The 23,226-nt window shown below is 36.5% G+C and overlaps 1 protein-coding gene across 1 annotated transcript in view; it reads right to left on the bottom strand.

Moving 5' to 3' along the window:
- The window catches only part of LOC138712448 (farnesol dehydrogenase-like), a 39,216-nt gene extending 18,283 nt beyond the window's left edge, over positions 1 to 20,933 (bottom strand). The window contains exons 1-5 of the mRNA XM_069844273.1: positions 20,788 to 20,933; positions 11,218 to 11,362; positions 8,932 to 9,100; positions 6,671 to 6,800; positions 3,369 to 3,507 (exon numbers count right to left, since the gene is read on the bottom strand). Coding sequence (XP_069700374.1) covers positions 3,369 to 3,507; positions 6,671 to 6,800; positions 8,932 to 9,100; positions 11,218 to 11,349 — 570 coding nt within the window. The 5' untranslated portion in view covers positions 11,350 to 11,362; positions 20,788 to 20,933. The remainder of the gene's footprint in view (positions 1 to 3,368; positions 3,508 to 6,670; positions 6,801 to 8,931; positions 9,101 to 11,217; positions 11,363 to 20,787) is intronic.
- Positions 20,934 to 23,226: the final 2,293 nt, after the last annotated feature.

Raw genomic sequence — 23,226 nt, forward strand, 5'->3', positions numbered from 1 at the left:
TGAAAAAATACGCTGTGAATTTTCAACTTTATAACTTTCAGTCTGAAAATAGCCGATGCAAAGTGATGTTGAATAAATTATAACAATGAATCTGAGTAGAAAAAGGTGTTCTAAAAGCGTTTCTGGAAGTCATTATTTCTTATATTTTTGTTACCTACACCATTTGTAGATTATGTTTCCATATTGATTTGAAGGTCCATTATTCCACATGTGATGTTTACTGTTAAAGTCACCAACTATGATAAACTTGCGATCAGATGGGATCAATTGTTCTATATTATCCATTACTAGGTTTTGACCTGGATGTATATATACATTGACAAGTGAAAATGAAATATTATTTTGAAGTAATAAGTTTGTTCTAATGTATTCAATTTGGCCTTTAAATTGGTGTTTAGATTCAATTACATGAATGGAGTTGTGGATCATGGTAACAACACCTCCACTCCCTCTATCTTCACGAAACAGATTAAAAATTTTGTATCAGCAAATTTGTAAAATTTCAAAATATCAGCAATCTGAAAAGATTCTTGTATGCATATTATAGAAGGCTTTTTGTCCTGAACTTCTTGCTTTGATAAATCAAATATATTGACTATAGTGTATAGTATATATTGACTACAGTATTGGCAGTATATATTGACTACACCCCACCTCTGGTTACTAGCAACAGACATCTATAATGAACACCGATCAAAATAACCCTAATTTCTCGTGAAAAACAACTGAATAGACTACAGTGGACTATAGTGGACTTTATGTTGTCACCAAACAGCTGGATACATTAAGAAGATTGATTGATTGTCACCTACACTGTTAGTCTTTTAATTAGCATAAACATTTGAAATACGAGGCTCGTCTTAGAAGTAAATTTACAATGTATACTTGTCAATATTATACAGAGTGAACAATAAATTAGTATGGAATATTGATAAGAACGTCTTACATTTTAATTTTACAAAAAAAAAAAAAAAGTTTAATTAAAAAACTATTGGAAATAAACCATACAATAATATCAGTGTTCGGACTGTGACAGTAAATCTGATATTTTTAAATGACACCCTATATTAAAACTTACTTATTCCGAATTGCCATCAATTTGTACTTATGAATATGTAGAAATTTTACTCATTCACCCGTTTCATGTCTTTCAACTATTTATAAAAATTGTTTCGTGGACTTAAAACTTGAGACAAATAATTATGTAAAATCATGTTGAGTAGGCCATAAAACTAAACAAAACACTACCAAACTTGAAAACAGATGCTCAAAATAAGAACCACTTACAGTCAATCATGGAAACAGTCCATTGTAAAAATGAGATGGAACAGATCGGTCATTTAACTATGAGAAAGATAGTAAACCGGTACTACACACCCATCAATCCTAATCCGCTAGTTCTAGTGGATTTTAGGTACCGGTACGTACTATTTAACGGATAAAATAGTCGACATGCATAGATTAGTTATTATTTAACTTATCACAGTGCAAAGAAACATTTCTTTAAGTTTATAGCATAAGGATTCAGGGGAAATTCATTCTTGCCTGGCGGTTTTTCCTAAGCTTGTATTGGCAACACTGCTAATTACCGTCATAACACAGTCTACTATATACAGTCACGAAGCTTGAGTTTTGAGGGTGCTAGAAACACTAGACTGTGCCGGTACTATTTTGCATTGTCTGTAATGAGGCGATATTAGCGATCCTAGTGGTGAGCAACTATCTAATGTTTGCATATTTACTACGTATTGAGCTTCGTGACTGTATGTACTAGACTGTGGTCATATTTCGTAATTTAGCCAGTACACTATGGTGACTGCGATAACGTAAATGAAGGGTTCAGAATCATAGTGGGCCAAGCGCCATTTACTAAAACGATAGAAAAGAAGGGTTAAAATTGAGTTATTATCATAATTCAATGGCAACATATAGCAAGTAATATAAAGTATACTCATTAAAACTAAATGATATGTCAATCTTCATTAAACTATAATAATAATAATAATAATAATAATAATAATAATAATCCGTGTCGCTACAGCTCGTGAAGGATCTAAACCGACCAGCTGGCCTCACGTCCACATGCCGAAGCAGAGGTGGACGATCATCCAATCAGAATGGAGGTATCGTGTGGTTAGCACGATGATCCCCCCCAGCCCTTATAGCTGGTATTCGCAACCGGATTTCGCTACCTATCGTAGCTCCCCAAGTGCATCACGATGCTGGGTGGGTACCGGTCCCATACACTGGCCGAAATTTCATGAGAAAATTTCTTCCCCCATGAGGACTCGAACCGGCGCACATTCCGTAATGCGAGTCCTAGGCATCATTAAACTATGGTATTCACTTAACTTTAACTCATGCTTTATCCTTTTTCAATAAATGGCGCTTGGCCCACTATGGCTCTGAACCCTTCAAATGTCCCTTTTAATGATGAAGCATGTGGCAACGGGGCATTTTTCGTCCTCATTGAGGCTCGTACCAACGGTGCATTCTACGTTGAAAATTCAAGAACGTTAGATTCCAAAATACTACATATTTCTGACAACTTTCCTCTTTTTCCATTTTTCGCCATCTGCACTAATAACGGACCTTGTCTATGTCGACAGACTTTTGAATCACTCTGTATAGTAGAATTTTACAGGCTTTTGATTGTATATCTTCTCGTTCCTTATCTTATTTTCTGTTCTTGAAGTCTTGTGTTTATATTCCTACTGTGTATTTCTTTAGTTTTTCTGTCAATATAGGTTGCCGTTATATATCGTTATTTTTCCTGTATCTACAACCGGGTGAAATCTCATTTCAAATTAACAAGTATTCATTCATTCATTGAATTTTATTTTCCATGCGTTCACGTATAAATCTCTCAAGCATAAGTAAGAATACGACATAAGGTAAAAGAAGGAGAAAAAAACCCTCCTATTTGTCTTGTTAGAAGTTGATACAATGCGATATTTGAAGGGTTCAGAACCATAGTTGGCCAAGCGCCATTTACTAAAATCGTAGAAAACAAGGATTAAAATGAAGTTATTATAATAATTCATGGAAATATATAGCAAGTAATATAAAGTATACACATTCAAACTAAACGATATGTCAATCTTCATTAAACTGTAGTATTAACTTAACTTTAACCCTTGCTTTCTCCGTTTTTAATAAATGGCGCTTGGCCCACTATGGCTCTGAACCCTTAATTTTTTCGGAATAAGTATGATAAGACTTTCTTGTGTTAAATTCTAACGTCCCCTATCTTGTCTACATGTTTTGACATATTATGGGTCATCCTCAGAGTTCTGAGTATTTGCTTTTAATCTTGTATTTAACCAAGTTGGTAAATAGGGCATAATAAAGCGATGGAATTTACTCACCGTGACTTTGATGCGGGATTTATTGAGCACCAACTCACGCCTGAGTCCTTCTGTGAGAGCAGTCACCGCATTCTTGGATGCAGAGTAGAATATGATCCCCAAATCCTCGCTGTTATGTGGTACTCCGTGACCTGAAATACTGCACACAAATACCCACAATAACAATTCTGTGATGTGCAATAATTGGAAACTATTTGTTTGATCACCATCTTCTGCTTTGGGAGTTGAAGGTTACCACATGTGCTTGAGAGTTGCCCACAGGGAGAAGTACTCAGAATAAAACGTCACAACACCATACGTTCTATGATCGCAGATGCACTTCGATCCAAAAATCTAGACGTTCACGAGGAAATTCATTGTATTGCTGATGGTGGAAGCAATCGTAGGATCGATATCATAGCTATAAATAGGAATAAACAGTCAGCCGAAATAATTGATCCTACCATCAGATTTGAAATCTCAGCCACTCAACCATCTGAAGTGAATGAAGAGAAAAAGAAAATCTACGAGCCCACGATTCAGTACCTATCGGCGAAATACAACATAGAAAAAATCACAGTTACCGGTCTCTTCTTCGGAGCGAGAGGCACCATCCCGAAAGCCTTTGTAAAGTGGAGGGAAAAATACAAGCTGACGAGAGATCTTCAAGATGCCATCGTCATAACCATAATAAAATTTTCTGTAGCGATTATTTCGTCAGCATCTTTATGATGTACATTCAATTTAAATTTTACTTCGTTCTATTTTTTTTCTTGTCTTATTCACTTTTCTCTGAAACCTGTTTATATAATTTTCATTTTACATTTTATTGTGAGCTATTCTGTGTCGCAGGGCAAACACAAAATATTGGGTCAGATTACTAAATTAAATTAATACTGTAATTTAACTTCAGTTATTGAAGTTCCCGCAGGCAAAGAAGCAACTCGTGACAGCTTCGTAATGTATGTTGTTGAACTCCCATGCACTCCACGGATTCTTCAGCCAATGCGAACTGGAAACGTCACTCACCTTTCTGTCGTTACACAGAAAGTGGACACTTCGTTGCAACCTGCCTGTTCACCTGCCAGCCCTTCAGCTGATTGACTGCCATTAGAATGAGAGGAGGGAAAATGCTGTTAGAGTTACAACGTCACGCTCTGGCCCTGTGTCTTCCTCGTGCCCTTGAGTAATCGATAGAAATACCATTTCACATTTTAATTAATTTATTTCGTGTTTAGACTTTTATTAGGGAGTAAATATTCTAAAGCATACATTACAAAGTGGCATTCGTTTTCGGAATTCATACTAATCATTTCACGTGATCAAACAAATTACATTTTTAGATTAGGTCTTGTGATTCGTAACCTGTTTATTCAAAGCAATCAATTTCATGTTGTCAGACAAAATACATTTTTATATTAGATCATACACTAATCTACTAACTACTAACATAATGTGCAAGAGGTCCAGAAGAAAAATATACTCTTTCACAAATTATTGAACCTTTTAGAAAACACCTCCCCATCATAAAGATTAGATGTGGCAAATAAGCAAGACATCGTTATTGTTAATACTATATTACTATTATTATTATCATTATTATTATTATTATTATTATTATTATTATTATTATTCCAGAAATGCATATTGAGTGTTAGTTGGGAGGCCGGAGGGAAAAGGACCTTTAGGGAGGCCGAGACGTAGATGGGAAGATAATATTAAAATGGATTTGAGGGAGGTGGGATATGATGATAGAGAATGGATTAATCTTTCTCAGGATAGGGACCAATGGCGGGCTTATGTGAGGGCGGCAATGAACCTCCGGGTTCCTTAAAAGCCAGTAAATAAGTAAGTATTATTATTATTATTATTATTATTATTATTATTACACATGGCATTATGTTATTTTATCCTCTTTTGGTGATATCTAATATTAGTTGGCGACACTGAAGAGACGGCCAAATTAGTCTTTTAGGAATTACTCTTACGTGAGCCGAGACGTAGATGGGAAGATAATATTAAATTGGATTTGAGGGAGGTGGGATATGATGATAGAGAATGGATTAATCTTGCTCAGGATAGGGGCCAATGGGGGGCTTATGTGAGGGCGGCAATGAACCTCCGGGTTCCTTAAAAGCCAGTAAGTAAGTGTTATTATTATTATTATTATTATTATTATTATTATTATTATTATTATTATTATTATTGCACATGGCATTGTGTGATTTTATCCTTTTTTGGTGATATCTGGTATTAGTTGACAACACTGAAGAGACGGCAAAATTAGTCTTTTAGGAATTCCTCTTACGTGATCCTCACTATAGATATACTTGGCAATATCTACGTAAACTGACCTTAGTCAGCATTACATGAGTCTGCAACTAAGACAAGACAGAACGTCACTTTAAAAACCTATCTCTGAGTCGAAATTCGAGCACATTTTCAGGTTTCTACTCATTGCCATTGTAGTTCTAAAAGGTAAAAGTTTCTCCTTAGGGTCCCAGCAAGGCGCATGGATTCATGGAATGTAACTGTATGCTTTTATAACCTACATACAGTAGGCACTAAAATGGCGTAGTATAATCAGCACTACACTGAAGCTGTCTTTAAATCTCCGGTAAAGACCCGGTAGGTACCCGATTTCACAGGAGAATGAGACTCTGGCGCCTCTCTGAAAGCTTGGAAAATACGAGAAAAATGCTGTCGCCACCCGGAATTAAACCCAGAATCTTTTAATCCTTAGCCAGTTGCTCTACCAAATGAGCTACCGCCCTCCATTTCCATATTTGTATCTTAATTTATTATATATTGCAATAGATATAACCCTGTTATTATTATTATTATTATTATTATTATTATTATTATTATTATTATTATTATTATTATTATTATTATTATTTGGCCTTGTGCTGTTATTTTGCACGTTAATATTCTAAATAAAATAAAAAATAAAAAATAAAATAATAATAATAATAATAATAATAATAATAATAATAATAATAATTATTATTATTAAATTCTAAATGAAGGGTTCAGAGCCATAGTGGGCCAAGCGCCATTTATTAAAAACGGAGAAAGCATGAGTTAAAGTTATGTGAATACCATTGTTTAATGAAAGTTGACATATAATTTAGTTTTAAAGTGTATACTTTATATTACTTGCTATATGTTTCATTAAATTATGGTAATCACTTAATTTGGTCGTTTTCTCCGTTTTTAATATTATGGCGCTTGGCCCACTATGGCTCTGAATCCTTCAATCTTCTGTACATTATTTTTAAGAACTACAGTACATTGACAAATGCGGGATAACAGGTACACACCTGTTAATGTGGATAATGTGGCCATCATCCACACCACGCTCTTTCATGGACTGAATAGCCTCCTTGGTGCACATGCTGAGACCCAAAACGTTGAGTTCCATTATAGTGCGCCAGTTCTTAACAGGTCCCTCTGAAAAGAGAAAGTAAAAATCAGTAATAACGACATGAAATCACTTTAATTTCTGAGCTATATTATTCTGATGCTAACTAGAGACATTTTCAAAAATAATATAGTTATGAAGAGTAGCGTGTAAATGAACTTTTCTTATATTGAACTGAATTTCATAATGACACTAAGAAAAAGCAATGTAACAGAGTTTGTGTGCACTCGATGTGGGTCTCTGACGTTTCGTCAGCCCACGCGAGTTGTGCAGATATAAAGGGAAAAGTTGAGACGGTGTCGGGTGGAGTTCCCGGGTAGCTCAGTTGGCAGAGCGCTGGTACGTTCAACCAGAGGTCCCGGGATCGATACCCGGCCCCGGAACAATTTTTCCCTTGAAATTATACACTACTTTTATTCTAGGACGTGAAGTAAAGCTAACCGTCCAAGATCATAGATTTTCTGCGTATAGGAATTCTGTTCTTGAATAAAAGGTCTGTAGCCAAAATTACCGGAAATTTAGTCATACATTTTTCTGCTTAGCATACAGAGTATTCCGAATCTCACCGGACCGGTGGACATCAATGACGTTACGCTGTAGCGAAATAACAACAAAATTGCTGGAAGGTTCAATGGCTGTCATGGCGACTGTACAGGTTGTTGTCTGTGCTACGCTAGCAAGATTTTGCGAAATTTCCGTATTGTCATCTCGCTCAAAGAAAATAAAGCATAAACAGTTTATTTCTTGAACCAGTAGTAATAACTGGTCCGTTGACATGTTCGACATGTTTTTTACGTTGTGCTCATTACAAACAACACAGCAGAACCAAAGCAGAACACAACGCCATGACTAGGGACCGGATTTTTATGTAATTACATTATTATATTCCTTTCAACCTAACCGTATATAAATAACAAATCTTTGCGAATCTTGTAATTACCATTAACATATTAAAATTTTATACTACATATTTTTACATATTTACCCCACATTATATATTATGGCTTGGTATTACATAAATCTATATATTTAGAGGTTTTATTCATTTTTACTTCTCTAAAAAGGGGAAAAAAACTTTTGCTGGGGAAGTTTACAATTTGAAATACACAGATTTAAAAAGCCCTTTTACCTACCCAAGAAAGGATATAATTATTTCGGGACGAAACATAACGTCCTTAGTTCCAGAAAGTAGTAGAGGCACACATCGCATACCACCCACTGTAAATATGAGTGAACAAAAGACAACCTTTCTCATGCAACTACCTTCTATTGTAAAAATCACTCAGAAAGTAGCCTTGCTTTCATGCGGTGGAGTTGGACGAGGACGACATGATTTGTCTCGAACTATAATTGTTCTGCACACCTCTTAACAAGCCGTTCCCATGCAATTTGCAACCTTACTTATCCTCTTCCTAATCCTTCCAGGGAAAACCCGTGTCAAGTCTGACATGAGCCGCAATAAAATAGCCGACTTTTGAAAAGAAGCTGGAGTGAAGAAACAAACTGGAAAGATGTTGACAGAATAAAATAAATAGCTTTTCAGATTGTTGCTTGACCTCTTTGCTTTAAATAAAGTTATGGATTGCGATGGACGAAGCTTTCACTACAGATGGAAAAATAGTAATGTGTCAAGTGTGCGGTAAAAAAAGTAGGGTGCTCTATGACATCACAACTGGAGAGTCTTACCTATCCTATACCTGCCAGATATTGATATTAAATATATTAATGATTTTACCTATTTTGGTATATATTCAGCTTATTTTTCTTACATAAATATGTACATATTTCACACCTTGATATTACATAAAAATCCGGTCCCTAGCCATGACACAACAGTGCACGTGTCATTCGTCTGCAAATACCCGCCTTATACAAGAACCAATCAGATTCACTGATGGCGGGTGATGGAGACTGCCACCACCTCTGCAAGCTGATGGAACCGGTGCGACACCGGTGGAGCATCAGTGACGTCATCGTTGAAATTCGGAACACAATGATGCCATCAGATTGCTCAGCGCTGAGATTCGGAATACTCTCTTACAGATGGACATTCTGAATGGAGAGGAGATTGTCCCTGTTCTTATTGTGCCATGGAAAATCTTAATTGAGACCATGCACAGTTTCACTTAGTGGGTATTACGTAGCACTTTCGAGACGTACCTGACAGAGAGCTACAGCTAGCGACGCCAGCATTGTTGATAAGCACGTCCACACCTTTCAGGTTATCCTTCACCCATTTGAATGCAGTTGCCACGTCTTCTTCCTTCGAGACGTCAGCCTGTAGCGGATATAGAGTGCCTGATGCTCCCTTCAGCTCTTTCTTCAGCTCCTGTAAAAATCAAAACATTAAGTAAATATTATTGTTATTTTCTGATTGCGTATTGATTGCTAAATCACAAGGTTAAATTGTCGCACAGAAGTTCACAACTGTGATGAGAATCTACTGCCGAGATAACTAAGAAAAATCGAAGATTAAATTTAATCAATTCGTGCACCATGTCAAGACATTGGGACTTCGTGCATATTTGTCCATAAACAGAGGAAGTTACATAACTGCTGTTTTTCCAGTCAGCAGGGAGACATTCTTGATTATGTCCAGGATAAGTGCCAAGTGCAGCGGTAATAATTGCCTTACTACGGCGGATTCAATTTTCCTCCCCTTCCCCCTGACGAAACTGCGGCCATTTTCCCGGCTATCTCACGAAGTCAGTGCTCACTACAGTTAAGTACCAAGAGCGTCCATTTTAGAAGATAAATATTGTGGCAAGGATACACTTCGACTGTACTAAGTCGAGCGAATGTAATGTTAGTATTAATTGTGTTGAAAATAACTGATAATAAAAGTGTAGTATGCTACGAAATTAATACAGTTTGTAATATGCTTTACTGCAGCTATGGTGAAAAGATATAATGTTTTTTGTGAAGTTTTAAAAGGTGTACCTTATTTTTGGTTTGCAAGACCAATATTTTTGTTAAATTATTAAAACCAATGAAGATTATTTTTTTTATATTCATCTGCAGGATGATAGATTTCTCAAGAAAGATGTTATTGTGGGAAATATTACGTCATCGTCCATAGCGGAAATTAAAAAAAACGTATTATACATATTGTTTATGTTGTAAGATGTCATAAACAGTGAGAGCGCTGAAACGGTTCAGTGAAACGGCTTTAGAACATTCATCATACAGCCCAGATCTAGAGAGCCTTGTAAATATGTATTTCCAACTATAGAACAAGAGTTCCGAGTCAAGAGGATTCGAAGTAATCATGAGATGAAAATATCTCTAATATGTTTTCGCGGGATATCAGCCGAGTTAAGATTTTGGAATGCTCCAAGCTTTCGACTGCTATCTCTGCAGCCATCTTCAGGGAAGTGATGTCCGAACAGAAAGTCGAAAGGTTATATAGATGTGGCTGTCTCAGGTGAAACGGGATTGGTTGGCGGATCGGCCAATCCGGGGCCGGGAATTGTCATCGCTCGTAAGCTCCGCCCCTCCCGGGATTACTGCGTGAAGTTTGGCGGGCGGCGAGCCCTGTTCCGCCGCTTGGAATCGGTTGCCGTCCTCGGTCCGTGATCTTCATGACCTTGATTGTAAGAGGGCCTGAGTTGGTCTAAGGCCGGTGTCCATGCCTGACTGAGCTGGAGTCCACTGTCTCTGTTAAAGTTGTTTTTCTCCAGCTTCATCTCTATGGCCCCGGATTGGCCGATCCGCCAACCAGTCCCGTTTCACCTGAGACAGCCACATCTATATAACCTTTCGACTTTCTGTTCGGACATCATCGAACAACAGATGACGGCGTCTTGCCATCCTAACGGCAAACACCAGCCAACTCCACCTCGCCCCGTTCAGTGATCAATTGATAATTCTCAGCCCCCTCGCGTATGTGGTACCTAAGAGGTTACGTCCAATTTCGGCTTCCCCTTCAAAATTTTCTAGAGCTCCTTCAGGGGAGCAGCGTAACCCGGAGTGAGACTAGTGGCCAACAGGCTTGGAGCTCACATATTTAGTTTTGTACAGCCCCCAACCCCTTGCAAGGACGCGTTTTGCGTACCTTTTAAATTTTCCTCCCAATTCTCCTTCGATTTTTCGATTTTTCGTTCGGACATCACTTCCCTGAAGATGGCTGCAGAGATAGCAGTCGAGAGCTTGGAGCATTCCAAAATCTTAACTCGGCTGATATCCCGCGAAAACATATTAGCGAACCAACGCCAAGAAAGCCTCAAATCATACATGAAAATATCTTCTTGCACTGTACAGTTTAAGCATGTGAAGAATTGTAACATGTGTTTCACAAGAGGATAGAGAGTTGTGGGAATGATATTGTTTGTCAAGGAATTTCATTCGAAAAAAAGGAAAGATCTTCACATTTTCAAGACTATTTCTTAGGTATGTTTTGTGACGCATTCACGAAGGTTTGTGATTCATAGCATCAGTGATCCTCACCTCTACTCTTTCTACCCTGCGGGCGATGCCCACCACCTTCATGCCATGCTTGACCAGGTCCTTGGCGATCTCGGCACCAATTCCTGCACTGGCACCCGTCACCACGGCAACACGACCTTGCCACCTCTGCATTTTGTCTCTGAAACTGAAAATTTAAATGATCGGCATTGATATTTTGATAGGAGTTTCTCCAAACAAATTTATTTGTATGGTAATAATTGTACACTATTAACTTATTACTAAATAGGCACGGTAGTAAAATTAAAGACGCATTCTCGTTTGTGAAAGATCAAGTCGTCTCTTCAACCCAACCATTTCCTTTTTCTCTTCCTGATCAATTTCAACACCATTCTTTCTTCACCCACTCTTTCCCAGACAGTTTCTTTTCTTATTCTGCCTGTCTATTTCACACGTTCCATCCTTCTCCATATCCACATTTCAAATGTTTCTAATCGTTTCTCTTCACTTCGTCGTAATGTCCATGTTTCTGCCCCATGCAATGCTACATTCCACACACAGCACATGGATAATCTCTTCCTTACTTCTTTTTCCAGAGATCCGTAGAAGACGCTTATTTTCCTATTAAAAGCTTCCTTTTGCCATTGCTATCTTCCTCTTGATTTCCTGGCAGCAGCTCATGTTACTGCTTATAGTACACCCCAAGTATTTGAAGCTGTCCACTTGCTCTACTGCCTCATTTAGAATTTGCAAGTTTACCTCCTTTAATTTTCTTCCGATAACCATGGTCTTCGTCTTATTTGCATTCATCTTCTTCTCGTACTGCTCACAGCTGTCATTTAGTTTCAGTAACATATCCCTTAGTATCATCTCCTCTTCTGCTAACAAGGCCATATCAGCGAATCTTATGCACTTTATGAGTGATTTTTGAGTATGAAAAAGCTATTTTTATGAAACAAAACGTGCAGGAAACGTGTTTTATTTGATATCTCTCTTTAACCGAGAAAATACATAGAAAGGAAAAAAAATCTTTATTATTTTTAACGATATTAAAAAATTCAGATGCAATTATTTTTAATGAATCTATTTTGCACGTTGTTTACAACAGAAAAAGTTATTTTGTGTATATTTATTATAAACAAAATCCGTTCATTACTTGAAAAATAAAGTTGTTCTCACGTTCAGAGACGAAAAAAGATATATGTCTATCAAAAGAACGTTCATATATTCTGTAAACCATGAAGTTGGCTTTTGTATACAGTACATTGCAACACTTTCCCTGTTTTTCGAATATTAAGAAAGAAAAAAATAGGAGAAATATGTGTGTATATATGTAAGGTGTTGGCTATGGATTGTTTGTATTATTGTATGTCGTGAAAGTACAGTCTACGAACATAAAATTAGCTTATGTGAAATGAACTGCCGGTATGTCATTGTAAGTGTCACAAACCTACCCATTAGCTGTACATTCTTGCTTTAAAGTAACAGTTATTTCTGTAAATTCCGGAATTCGGAAAAAAATCAAGCATATCTCTTCACCAGACTATTCTCCTCATTCACAAATTCGAAAAATAAATCTATTTTACATAATTAATTGCTATTAAAAACTTCATACGTGATCGCGGATTGTGTCTATGCCTATTATTGAACAGTACGCTTCGGTTGATTTGTGAAGTGTTATGGCGACTTGCCGGCATGTGATAAGATAAGATTGTTTTTATTGACTTGGCAAATATTTAAAACTTCTGATATGTTTGCCTCTTCTTGTCCGATCTTCCTTTCTCCTAAACGTCGGATTAAAAATTTAAACATTTTTTTATCCAAATCTTGAACAATTAATGTATTTTTTTCCCTTGAATTAAAGGGAAAAATAGCACGTGAAGGGGAGAAGTGTTTGTTCACCCGTTTGAAAAATATATGGTGAACATTTCGGATATAACACAAAATAGTACATTATGCAACGAGCCTATAATTGTAGTAATTAAGACGCGAGTATGTTTATGAAACGAGCGCAAGCGAGTTTCATAATTTTCATACGAGCTTCTTAATTATCATTATAGGCAAGTTTCATACGACTTTTTATGCTCGATCATATTTCTAACTTTCATAAGTATTCATGTTATTCTTATCTGACTGGGGAGTGGAACTGAGCTTGTGCAATCTCGTAAATTGTGAGATGTGCGCAGACGCGAAAGTATTGATTTTTTTTTAGAAACAAATGTCATTGATCTTGATATAATCTAGAGAATAAAATAAACGTTAATCTTGATTTAAACTTCAAATTGATTTAGACATTGAAAAACGAGATGACAAATTGAATTTATTTGAATATAATTTACAATTAACGCTAATTATTATAGTAACAGAACATAACCTTCTGCGACAGTATTGGATTTCCAGCCTCCGTGACGTTTCGCTAGTTGTCTTTCGATTGCATATCCGAGAATAATCGATACTTGCGCTTTCATATTGCTACAAAGGTGTTTTCTGATTGGTGGAACACCTGAACTTTAATGAATAGGTGTACTTTAATGAGGCCCATTAAAGGGCTGCTACCAGGTGTATAATTACTACATTTCGGCATGGTCGAGCATAAATCTATTTAAAATTCAATGCTTTTAAATTTCACACCATTACATTTTTAGTACGTCATACTTTTGACAAATAAAATGATACGAAAGGAAGTGTTTCAACCAATCATGGCTGTTTATCGCCAAAATTTTATCACTTCCCTAACAATTGTTTATTTTTATCACTTCACTAGCATTTGTTTGTTTTTATCACTTCCCTAGCATTCTTTTCTTTGTTTGCCAACATTTAAAACTAAATTTTTACGGTACTATAAAACATGCTTTGCGATCGTCACTTGCTTCCCGCATAGTCGTCTTAAAATGACGGCTCCGTTCAAACGCTTTCGTGAAGGTAACATTAGTGAAACAGAATTTTAGTAAGTCAATATCTATTTTATTGTATTAGAGTACTTTATTTCTTCTACTCTTTATATACTTCCTTCTGTTTTTATCACCTCCCTACCTTTTGTTTCTTTGTTTGTCAACATTTAAAACTATAAATTCTTTACGATACTATAAAACATGCTTTGCGATCGTCATGTGTTTACCGATATGGCGGCTTCATTCAAATGTTTTGGTAAAGGTAACGTTAGTGAAATATAATTTCAGTAAGTAAATTAATATCTATTTTATTGTATTAGAGTACTTTATTTCTCTTAATCTATATATACTTTCTTCTAATTGTGTAATAGTCAGTTAAATCCTACTCGAGTTTTGATTTTCTCTAGATAAATCAAAATATCTCATGAGATTACTGTTGATAAAGCCCCAAGTTTTTAATTTAAACTAAATTTATTATTCTGTGGTAAAATATTTATATTTACTATAAAGTCAGGTGTGTTGGTAACTGTATTGAAAGAAATAAAGAAGAATGAACCATTTCCAAGATCCCATGTAATTGTAAAAATATGGAATTTTTGTCGTTTAAGTAAACACTGAAGTGCGTTTGAGTTTGTGAATTTTATTGCTTCATAGTATTGTTTCACAGCACTTTAAACTACTATTGATGGAATGGCTAATTTGTGGATATTCCACATCGAAGAACATCGTTTAAATCCTAGCAGCTGCTAGTGAAATTTTAATAGGAAAATACTGCTGACCATACTCGGGTTACTGCACCATGCACTTTTTATCTCTGTCTTTCCATTCAGAATTTTATTGTAATATATTGCGCAGAAAATAGTAGCAGCTTGATGTCTGATTAATCATTTGGGGAAAGGCATTAATGTAAAAAATAACTGAACATAAAGGAGCAAATCCGCGATAAATATCCTTGCTATCAATATGCACTGATACATGGTACAATTTCTAATGCGTGACGAAGTTAAGTTAGTTTATTGTAGAAATGTATGTTGCTAGAGCTATGTGAGATACGATATCGCTTTATCGAAATGTTACATAAGTATAAGTTATCACTAAAATAATTCTAAACAGTTATATAATTGGGAACATCGTTGATAGTATTTACAGAGGATAAGATAAAATCTTGCTGTCTTTGTATAAGATACTTGAGGAATTTACTACAAGGTATACCTTATATGACTAATTTATTTTGACATACTGTTCACATTTTATTATGTCTTTTCCTTTCTTTCTGTATGTTACATTTATGTCTCATTTCTACTGACTTGTTGTTTACATTGTATTATGATTATCTACTTCAGTTTTTTTTCTGTGTTATATTTTGTAAATTTCTAGCGTATTTTGTATCGTACTTTTACTCCTGGTTGAGTGTTAGAGAAGGCCGTATAGCCTTAAATCTGCCGGCAAATAAACCATTATTATTATGATTATTATTATGATGATGATTATTATTATTATTATTATTATTATTATTACTAATATCCAGTTTCGCATTGTAACCACAAAATGATTATGATGATCAGAAATTTAAATTGGTAAGACTACCTTTAAAATTATTTTCAGTATAAACTGTCATAAAAGTAAAGGTTTATGGAGTTTCTGTTGCCGAGATGAAATAATAATTCTGAGTACAGTTCATGATTGGCTCGATTATATGAGGGCTATCCATAAAGTAACTTTCGTTTATTTTTTACAAACCTGTGAATGACGTTACAGAATTGGGTTACAATACTTTTGAAAGAATACACTCTAGTTTATTTTTCCACATAGTTTCCAGTCACATTGAGACACTTGTCGTAGCGTTTGACGAGCTTTGAAATTCCGCAATCGTAGAATTCCGCCGCTTGCTACTGAAGCCAACCTACGACGCTGGTTTTCAAATCTTCGTCATCGTCAAAGCGCTTCGAGCCAAGCCACGTCTTCATGTGCATGAAGAGATGCTAATCGCTAGGCGCCAAATCTGAGCTGTAAGGAGAGTGATTTAATACTTCCCAGTTTGGTCGCAGTGCGACGCGCTGTATGCGGCCGGGCGTTGTCGTGCAGGAAAATCACCCCAGAGCTCAACATGCCACGGCGTTTGTTTTGAATGGCCATTTCCAAGTTTGTTAATGTGTTACAGTAACGCTCAGCGTTAATTGTGGCATTCATCTCCAAGACTCCACTAGCAAAATTCCTTTTCTGTCCCAGAAGACAGTTGCCATGAATTTCCTCGTGGAAAGTGTTTGACGACACTTTGTGGGTTTTTTTTTTTTCGGGGAGTGAGTATGGCCCCACTGCATTGATTGAAACTTTGCTTCTGCATTCACATACCGCATCCAAGTCTCATCTCCTGTCACAATCTGATTGAGAAAAGTATCACCTTCTCTTTCGTAACGCTCAAGAAAGGACAGTGCTGCTCCCATCCGCTGAGCCTTTTGTTCCTCAGAAAGGAGTGTAGGCACCCATCTGGCAGACAGTTTCCGATAGCCCAAATCTTCGGTAATCACTTTGTACATAAGAGTACGACTAATCTGCGAAAAATCCTTACTAAGCTCCGACATGGTGAGCCTGCGGTTTGCTCTAACCCTTTCGTCAACCAAACGAATCAGATCTGCATTCACGATACTCGGTCGACCACTTCTCTCTTCATCATAGACATTGGTTCGCCCATTTTTGAACATACGGCACCATTGTCTTACACACCTTCACTCATTACGTCTGGCCCGTAAACTTCACAAAGTTGGCGATGGATTTCACTAGCTTTACAGTTTTTGGCCACAAGAAATCTTATTACAGAACGTACCCCACACCTGGCGGGATTTGCGATTGCAGCACATATTTTGACAGCACGTGGCTTAGAGAGGAACAAAAACACGACCTTGACTCTACTGCTGCTCGACGCGTAATGCTTCAAGGTACACTCCACCGCAAGAGCGGCGCCACTGCCTCTGTTATTACGCACGCTATATGAAAACGGAAGTTACTTTATGAATAGCTCTTGTAATACTAAATCGATTAAAGGTACATGTCGTGATATGACTTTTACTTGCATAGGAGGTCAAAGAATTATCTATAAAACAGAAAAAATAAAAGCTCTACATTGAAATAGTAAAGGCTCCAACATTAATAAAACTTAAGGGACGAAAACGATGATGATGATGATGTGGTGTTGTAGTAGTATTTTATTAATGACACTGTTAAGTCCAGAGATTACTCATGCCCACGTGTATCAACACCGGCTAGTGTAACCACCGGTTAAATTTGCCACCTAATCCCTGGTTAAGCATTTTTACTGTGCATCGACCTTGGTTAGGACTTAAATAGGAGGTTAACAATGGTAATCTCTAAGCGGTCATATTCGAGCGGTTAAAGGAGATAACCAGTGATTAGTAGGCCAAGTAAGACAAAATGGCGGCCAGATCCACAGGTTATTATTTCGAAGACGATTATTATTCTTCACTACTTGAATTATTTGGATAGAGGTGATGGTGAGCGTGAAGTTTCTTTAGTGGGAAGAGAGAATTCTTATGAGGAATTAGGTGACAGAAAATTTCAGAAGGGATTTCGTTTATCAAAATCTACAGTGTCATTTCTGCTGCAACAACTAAAATAACACAAAAACAGTCTTTTTTTTCCTATGAATAGGCAGCTTTTATTACAATTCTACGCAACTGATATTTTCTGTATTTTAAGAAGAGCGTATGTAGATGTATTGTGTCCTCTAGTTTTTGCTTTAACACATAACTAATGCTAACCGTACATACAATAACATAAATACAGACATGGAAAACCTACACATACAACCCAAAAACCAAAAACTCAACACACTAGAACAATGTGAAATATACAGACACAATAAAACATACTCTAATAAAATTCTCAACACACAGATCAATTTCTGAACACACTCACTATTTGACTCCACTTTTCAACAAGCAAACACACCCTTATAACAGGCAGCGATATCAAGATGACGCCATGATCTAGTAGGCTCTGCTGAGGGTGTACAGTATACACCGAAATAGCTGTAAGCCACACGTGCTTATACAGGGACATCATTTTATTCTTACTAACATTTTTAATATTAACTTGCCTATACCTCTGGATTAACACCGTTTGCTACCTCCTTCCACGACTGGAGTTCGATGATACTTGCGTAATATACAAACAAATCACTTTACTAGGTATAGGAGGGAAGAAAAGTAGTTCATCCATTCACGTAAACTAGGAAATATTGCGCTTTTGAGTGTGATCATTTTCATTAGGTTTTTGTTTAATCAAAATACAATACTGTATTAACAATGAGTGTTTTTGCTCACGAACTGAGCCATCCATTCAGACGTATTCATTATGCAGTGTATATTATACTGTCCACAGCACATTAGCGTACAATATAGAGAATGAAGTTAAATTGAAAAATAATCATAATATGGGTATTTAAACACATTTTTGAAAATGGTAGCCGTTCCTTTCGATACAGGCTTCAGTTCTAATGTGCATATTATCGGACTATAGACTATTCTACCTAATCCCAATTACCAGTTTTGTCCTTCGTACTAGTAACTCATGTTGAAATAATTCTGTACCTAATCTATAAAAGAGTACCTAAATTCAATCTTCACTTCTGCCCGATCCGAAAAGATAAAATTACTCAGACATACTATGTACTGTTCGTCCAAGTGGTTATGTCGTAGGGTCGTAGAAAGAGAGGAAATCACGTGACAGTTAATTACTTAAGGAGGCCCTTTTATTTAAGTTATTTTGAACAATTGTATAATATTACGTAGACGTCCAATTCCTAACAGAAATTAATGTTCTCAGAAAAGAGCTAAGACAGCCCAGCCACTAGCTGGCGAATAAAAGCTGGTGCGGGGAAACCGGGATACGACGTAGGCAAATGGACGACAGTACCTGTGCGAAAATGATTCGATATTGAAAGCTCTTTCGTCACTGGAAAACGGGAACATATTTTTGGAACATACTGTTTACTATGACCGTAAGGCTACTATGACTGTATATGCGATCTTGGATCTGTGTGGAGGACGGTTGAACTTAATTAGTAGAAGGGATGGGAGTGAAGTACAGGGACATCATTTTATTTTTACTGACATTTTTAATATTAACCTGGCTATACCTTTCTATTAACGATTGAAACGGGGAACACCGTTTGCTACCCTCTCCACGACGGAGTTCGATGATACTGGCGTAAAATACAAATCACTTTACTAGGTATAGGAGGGAAAAAAAGTAGTTCATCCATTTATGTAAACTAGGAAATATCGCAATTTTGAGTTTGATAATTTTCATTAGGTTTTTGTTGAATCAAAATACAGTACTGTATTAACACTTAGTGTTTTACACACGAATTGAGCTATTCATTCGGAAGTATTAATTATGCAGTGTATATTGTACTGTTACAGCACATTAGCGTACTATATAGAGAATGAAGTTAAATTGAAAAATAATTATAATATGGATATTTAAACACATTTTAGAAAATGGTGGCCGTTCATTTCGATACAGGCTTCAGTTCTTTTGTGCATATTATCGCACTATAGACTATTGTACCTAATTCCAATTACCAGTTTCGTCCTTCGTACGAGTAACTCATGTTGAAATAATTCTGTACCTACTCTATAAAAGAGTACCTTACGTACTGTAAATTCAATCTTCACTTCTGCCCGATCCGAAGAGATAAAATTACTCAGACATACTATCTACTGTTCGTCCAAGTGTCGTAGGGTCGTAGAAAGGGAGGAAATCACGTGACAGTTAATTACTTAACGAGGCCCTTTTATTTAAGTTATTTTCAACAATTGTATAATATTACGTAGACGTCCAATTCCTAACAGAAATTAATGTTCTCAGAAAAGAGCAAGACAGCCCAGCCACTAGCTGGCGAATAAAAGCTGGTGGGGGGAAACCGGGTTACGACGTAGGCAAATGGACGACAGTACCTGTGCGAAAATGATTCAATATTGAAAGCTCTTTCGTCACTGGAAAACGCGAACATATTTTTGGAACGTACTGTTTACTATGACCGTAAAGCTACTATGACTGTATATGCGGTCTTGGATCTGTGTGGAGGACGGTGAACTTAATTAGTAGAAGGGGTGGGAGTGAAGAACATTCAAAAACTCAGGTACAATAAAAATTGAAGTAAAAATAAAGTGATGTCCCTGTATAATTAACACTAGTAAGTTTGTCATTTTATCAATCATTTGTATTTAAGTGTTAAAAGTAGTGTACTCAAGATTCAAGGTGGATTAAAATTAAGGTCTGTGTACATTCATCTTTGATATTTTTAAGCGTTTTGGAGCAAGTGTGACGCACTTTTTAAATAAATAAAATGAACATAAATCATTGAAACAGTAAAAGTGAAGTTTGTTGCGGGGAAGGGATAAATGTTATCCCTAGGAATCTTAAACGCCTCGGTACCCACTAATTAGGGAGGTCAGGATGATATTATATCAGAACTGTCATCCAGAAAGGAGATCAAGGATCGTCTACTAAAGTGGTGTAATAAAAATTCTTCGTCTAGATCGTAAAAGCCCGAGCGCGTAATAATTGACGATGCTATAAACGATTTTGTGTTCTCTATCGAGTTTCCGAGCTCAGTTGCGAAGATATGTCTGAATCCCTGAATTTCCTTCTCTAGTAACGGTTTTTCCTGCATTTCGAAGCTGTACTCAAGACTTACCTCACACGTAGACGTCTGCCTTCGCTGCTGCAGCTGTGAATGTACTCGTAAATCCCGGGATCGAATTATATACCAACTGCGAGAGATAGCGATCGAGTCTACAGTTGTGCAATAATCTGTATCATGACTTGCTCTGCGGTAGAGGACTTGCGTACTCCATAAGAGTGGTTATGTTTCAAGGAAATGATATCATGAAATGCCGATAATGCTTAATTGATGTTAGAATATGGTATGATGTGATACTTTTATTCATCCATCATATATCTCTAAGAGAGACCTGTTACAATTCTTTATTATCCCAGATCTGCATTACATACTTACTAGCTTTTACGGAACCCGGAGGTTCATTGCCGCCCTCACATAAGCCCGCCATTGGTCCCTATCCTGAGCAAGATTAATCCAGTCTCTGCCATCATATCCCACCTCCCTCAAATCTATATTAATATTATCTTCCCATCTACGTCTCGGCCTCCCCAAAGGTCTTTTTCCCTCCGGTCTCCCAACTAACACTCTATATGCATTTCTAGATTCGCCCATACGTGCTACATGCCCTGCCCATCTCAAACGTCTGGATTTAATGTTCCTAATTATGTCAGGTGAAGAATACAATACGTGCAGTTCTGTGTTGTGTAACTTTCTCCATTCTCCTGTAACATCATCTTAGCCTCAAATATTTTCCTAAACACCTTATTCTCAAACACCCCTTCCTCTCTCAAAGTGAGAGTCCAAGTTTCACAACCATAAAGAACAACCGGTAATATAACTGTTTTATAAATTCTAACTTTCAGATGTTTTGACAGCAGACTGGATGATAAAAGCTTCTCAACCGAATAATAACAGGCATTTTCCATACTTATTCTGTGTTTAATTTCCTCCCGAGTGTCATTTATATTTGTTACTGTTGCCCCCAGATATTTGAATTTTTCTACCTCTTCAAAGGATAAACTTCCAATTTTTATATTTCCATTTCGTACAATATTCTGATCACGAGACATAATAATATACTTTGTCTTTTCGGGATTTACTTCCAAACCTATCTCTTTATTTGCTTCCAGTAAAATTCCCGTATTTTCCCTAATCGTTTGTGGATTTTATCCTAGCATATTCACGTTATCCACATAGAAAAGCAGCTGATGTAATCCGTTCAATTCCAAACCCTTTGTGTTATCCTGGACTTTCCTAATGGCATACTCTAGAGCAAAGTTAAAAAGTAAAGGTGATAGTGCATCTCCTTGCTTTAGTCCACAGTGAATTGGAAACGGATCTGGCAGAAACTCACCTATACGGGCTCTGCTGTTCGTTTCACTGAGACACATTTTAATTAATAGAACTAGTTTTTTCGGAATACCAAATTCAATAAGAATATCATATAAAACTTCTCTCTTAACTGAGTCATATGCCTTTTTGAAATCTATGAATAACTGATGCACTGTACCCTTATACTCTCATTTTTTCTCCATTATCTATCGAATACAAAATATCTGATCAATAGTTGATCAATTACGCCTAAAACTACACCGATGATCCCCAATAATTTCATCTACATATGAAATTAATCTTCTCAACAGAATATTGGACAACATTTTGTACGATGTCAACACAAGTGATAATTCTCGAAAGTTACTACAGTTAGTCTTGTCTCCCTTCTTAAAGAGATGTACGATTATAGAATCCTTCCATTGTTCTGATACAATTTTCTTTTCCCAAATAGCAAGTACAAGCCTATAAATTTCGTTAGATAATGCGCTTCCACCCTCTTGTATTAATTCTGCTGGAATTTGATGCCTGCAGACTTATAATTTTTCAGATTTTCTATCACAATTTCGACTTCAGAAAGTGTGGGTTCGGGTATAAATGGCTCAGCAGTTTGTATGTCAATTTCGTCCCGATCATTTCATATTTGGCCTATATATATATATTGAGTAGTTGCCCAGAATAGTTTTTCCATCAGTTCAGGATTGAATGATAGTCTGCAAGCAAGTCACCATTCTCATCCTTGATCACATTTACCCTTGCCTGATATCCATTCTTGAATTCCTTTATACCCTTATATAAATCTATAATGCTTTACTTTACTATTTGTTTCTACCTCATTCAGTTTTTCCTAAGTAATGTCTCTTTTTATTCCTAAGCATACGATTTGCTTCCCGTCTTTTATTGAAATAATTATCTCGATTCGCTTTAACTGGATCCTTTAAGAATTTCAGTTTTGCCTGTTTCCTTCTTTCTACTACCATGGAACAATCTTAATCAAATTACGGTTTCTTTTTCTTAGTTTCATAATAACCTATGCTCTGCTCAGCTGCAAGTTTGATATTATCTCGGATATTTTCCCATACGCTATTAACAGAAATTAGTTCGTTTAATTATGTGTCTTAGTGGAACTTACAGGAGAGTCCGTATAGGCCAGTTTCTACCTGATGCTTTTCCAATTCCCTG

This window comes from Periplaneta americana, chromosome 13, assembly GCF_040183065.1.
Source record: "Periplaneta americana isolate PAMFEO1 chromosome 13, P.americana_PAMFEO1_priV1, whole genome shotgun sequence".
Taxonomy (NCBI): domain Eukaryota; kingdom Metazoa; phylum Arthropoda; class Insecta; order Blattodea; family Blattidae; genus Periplaneta; species Periplaneta americana.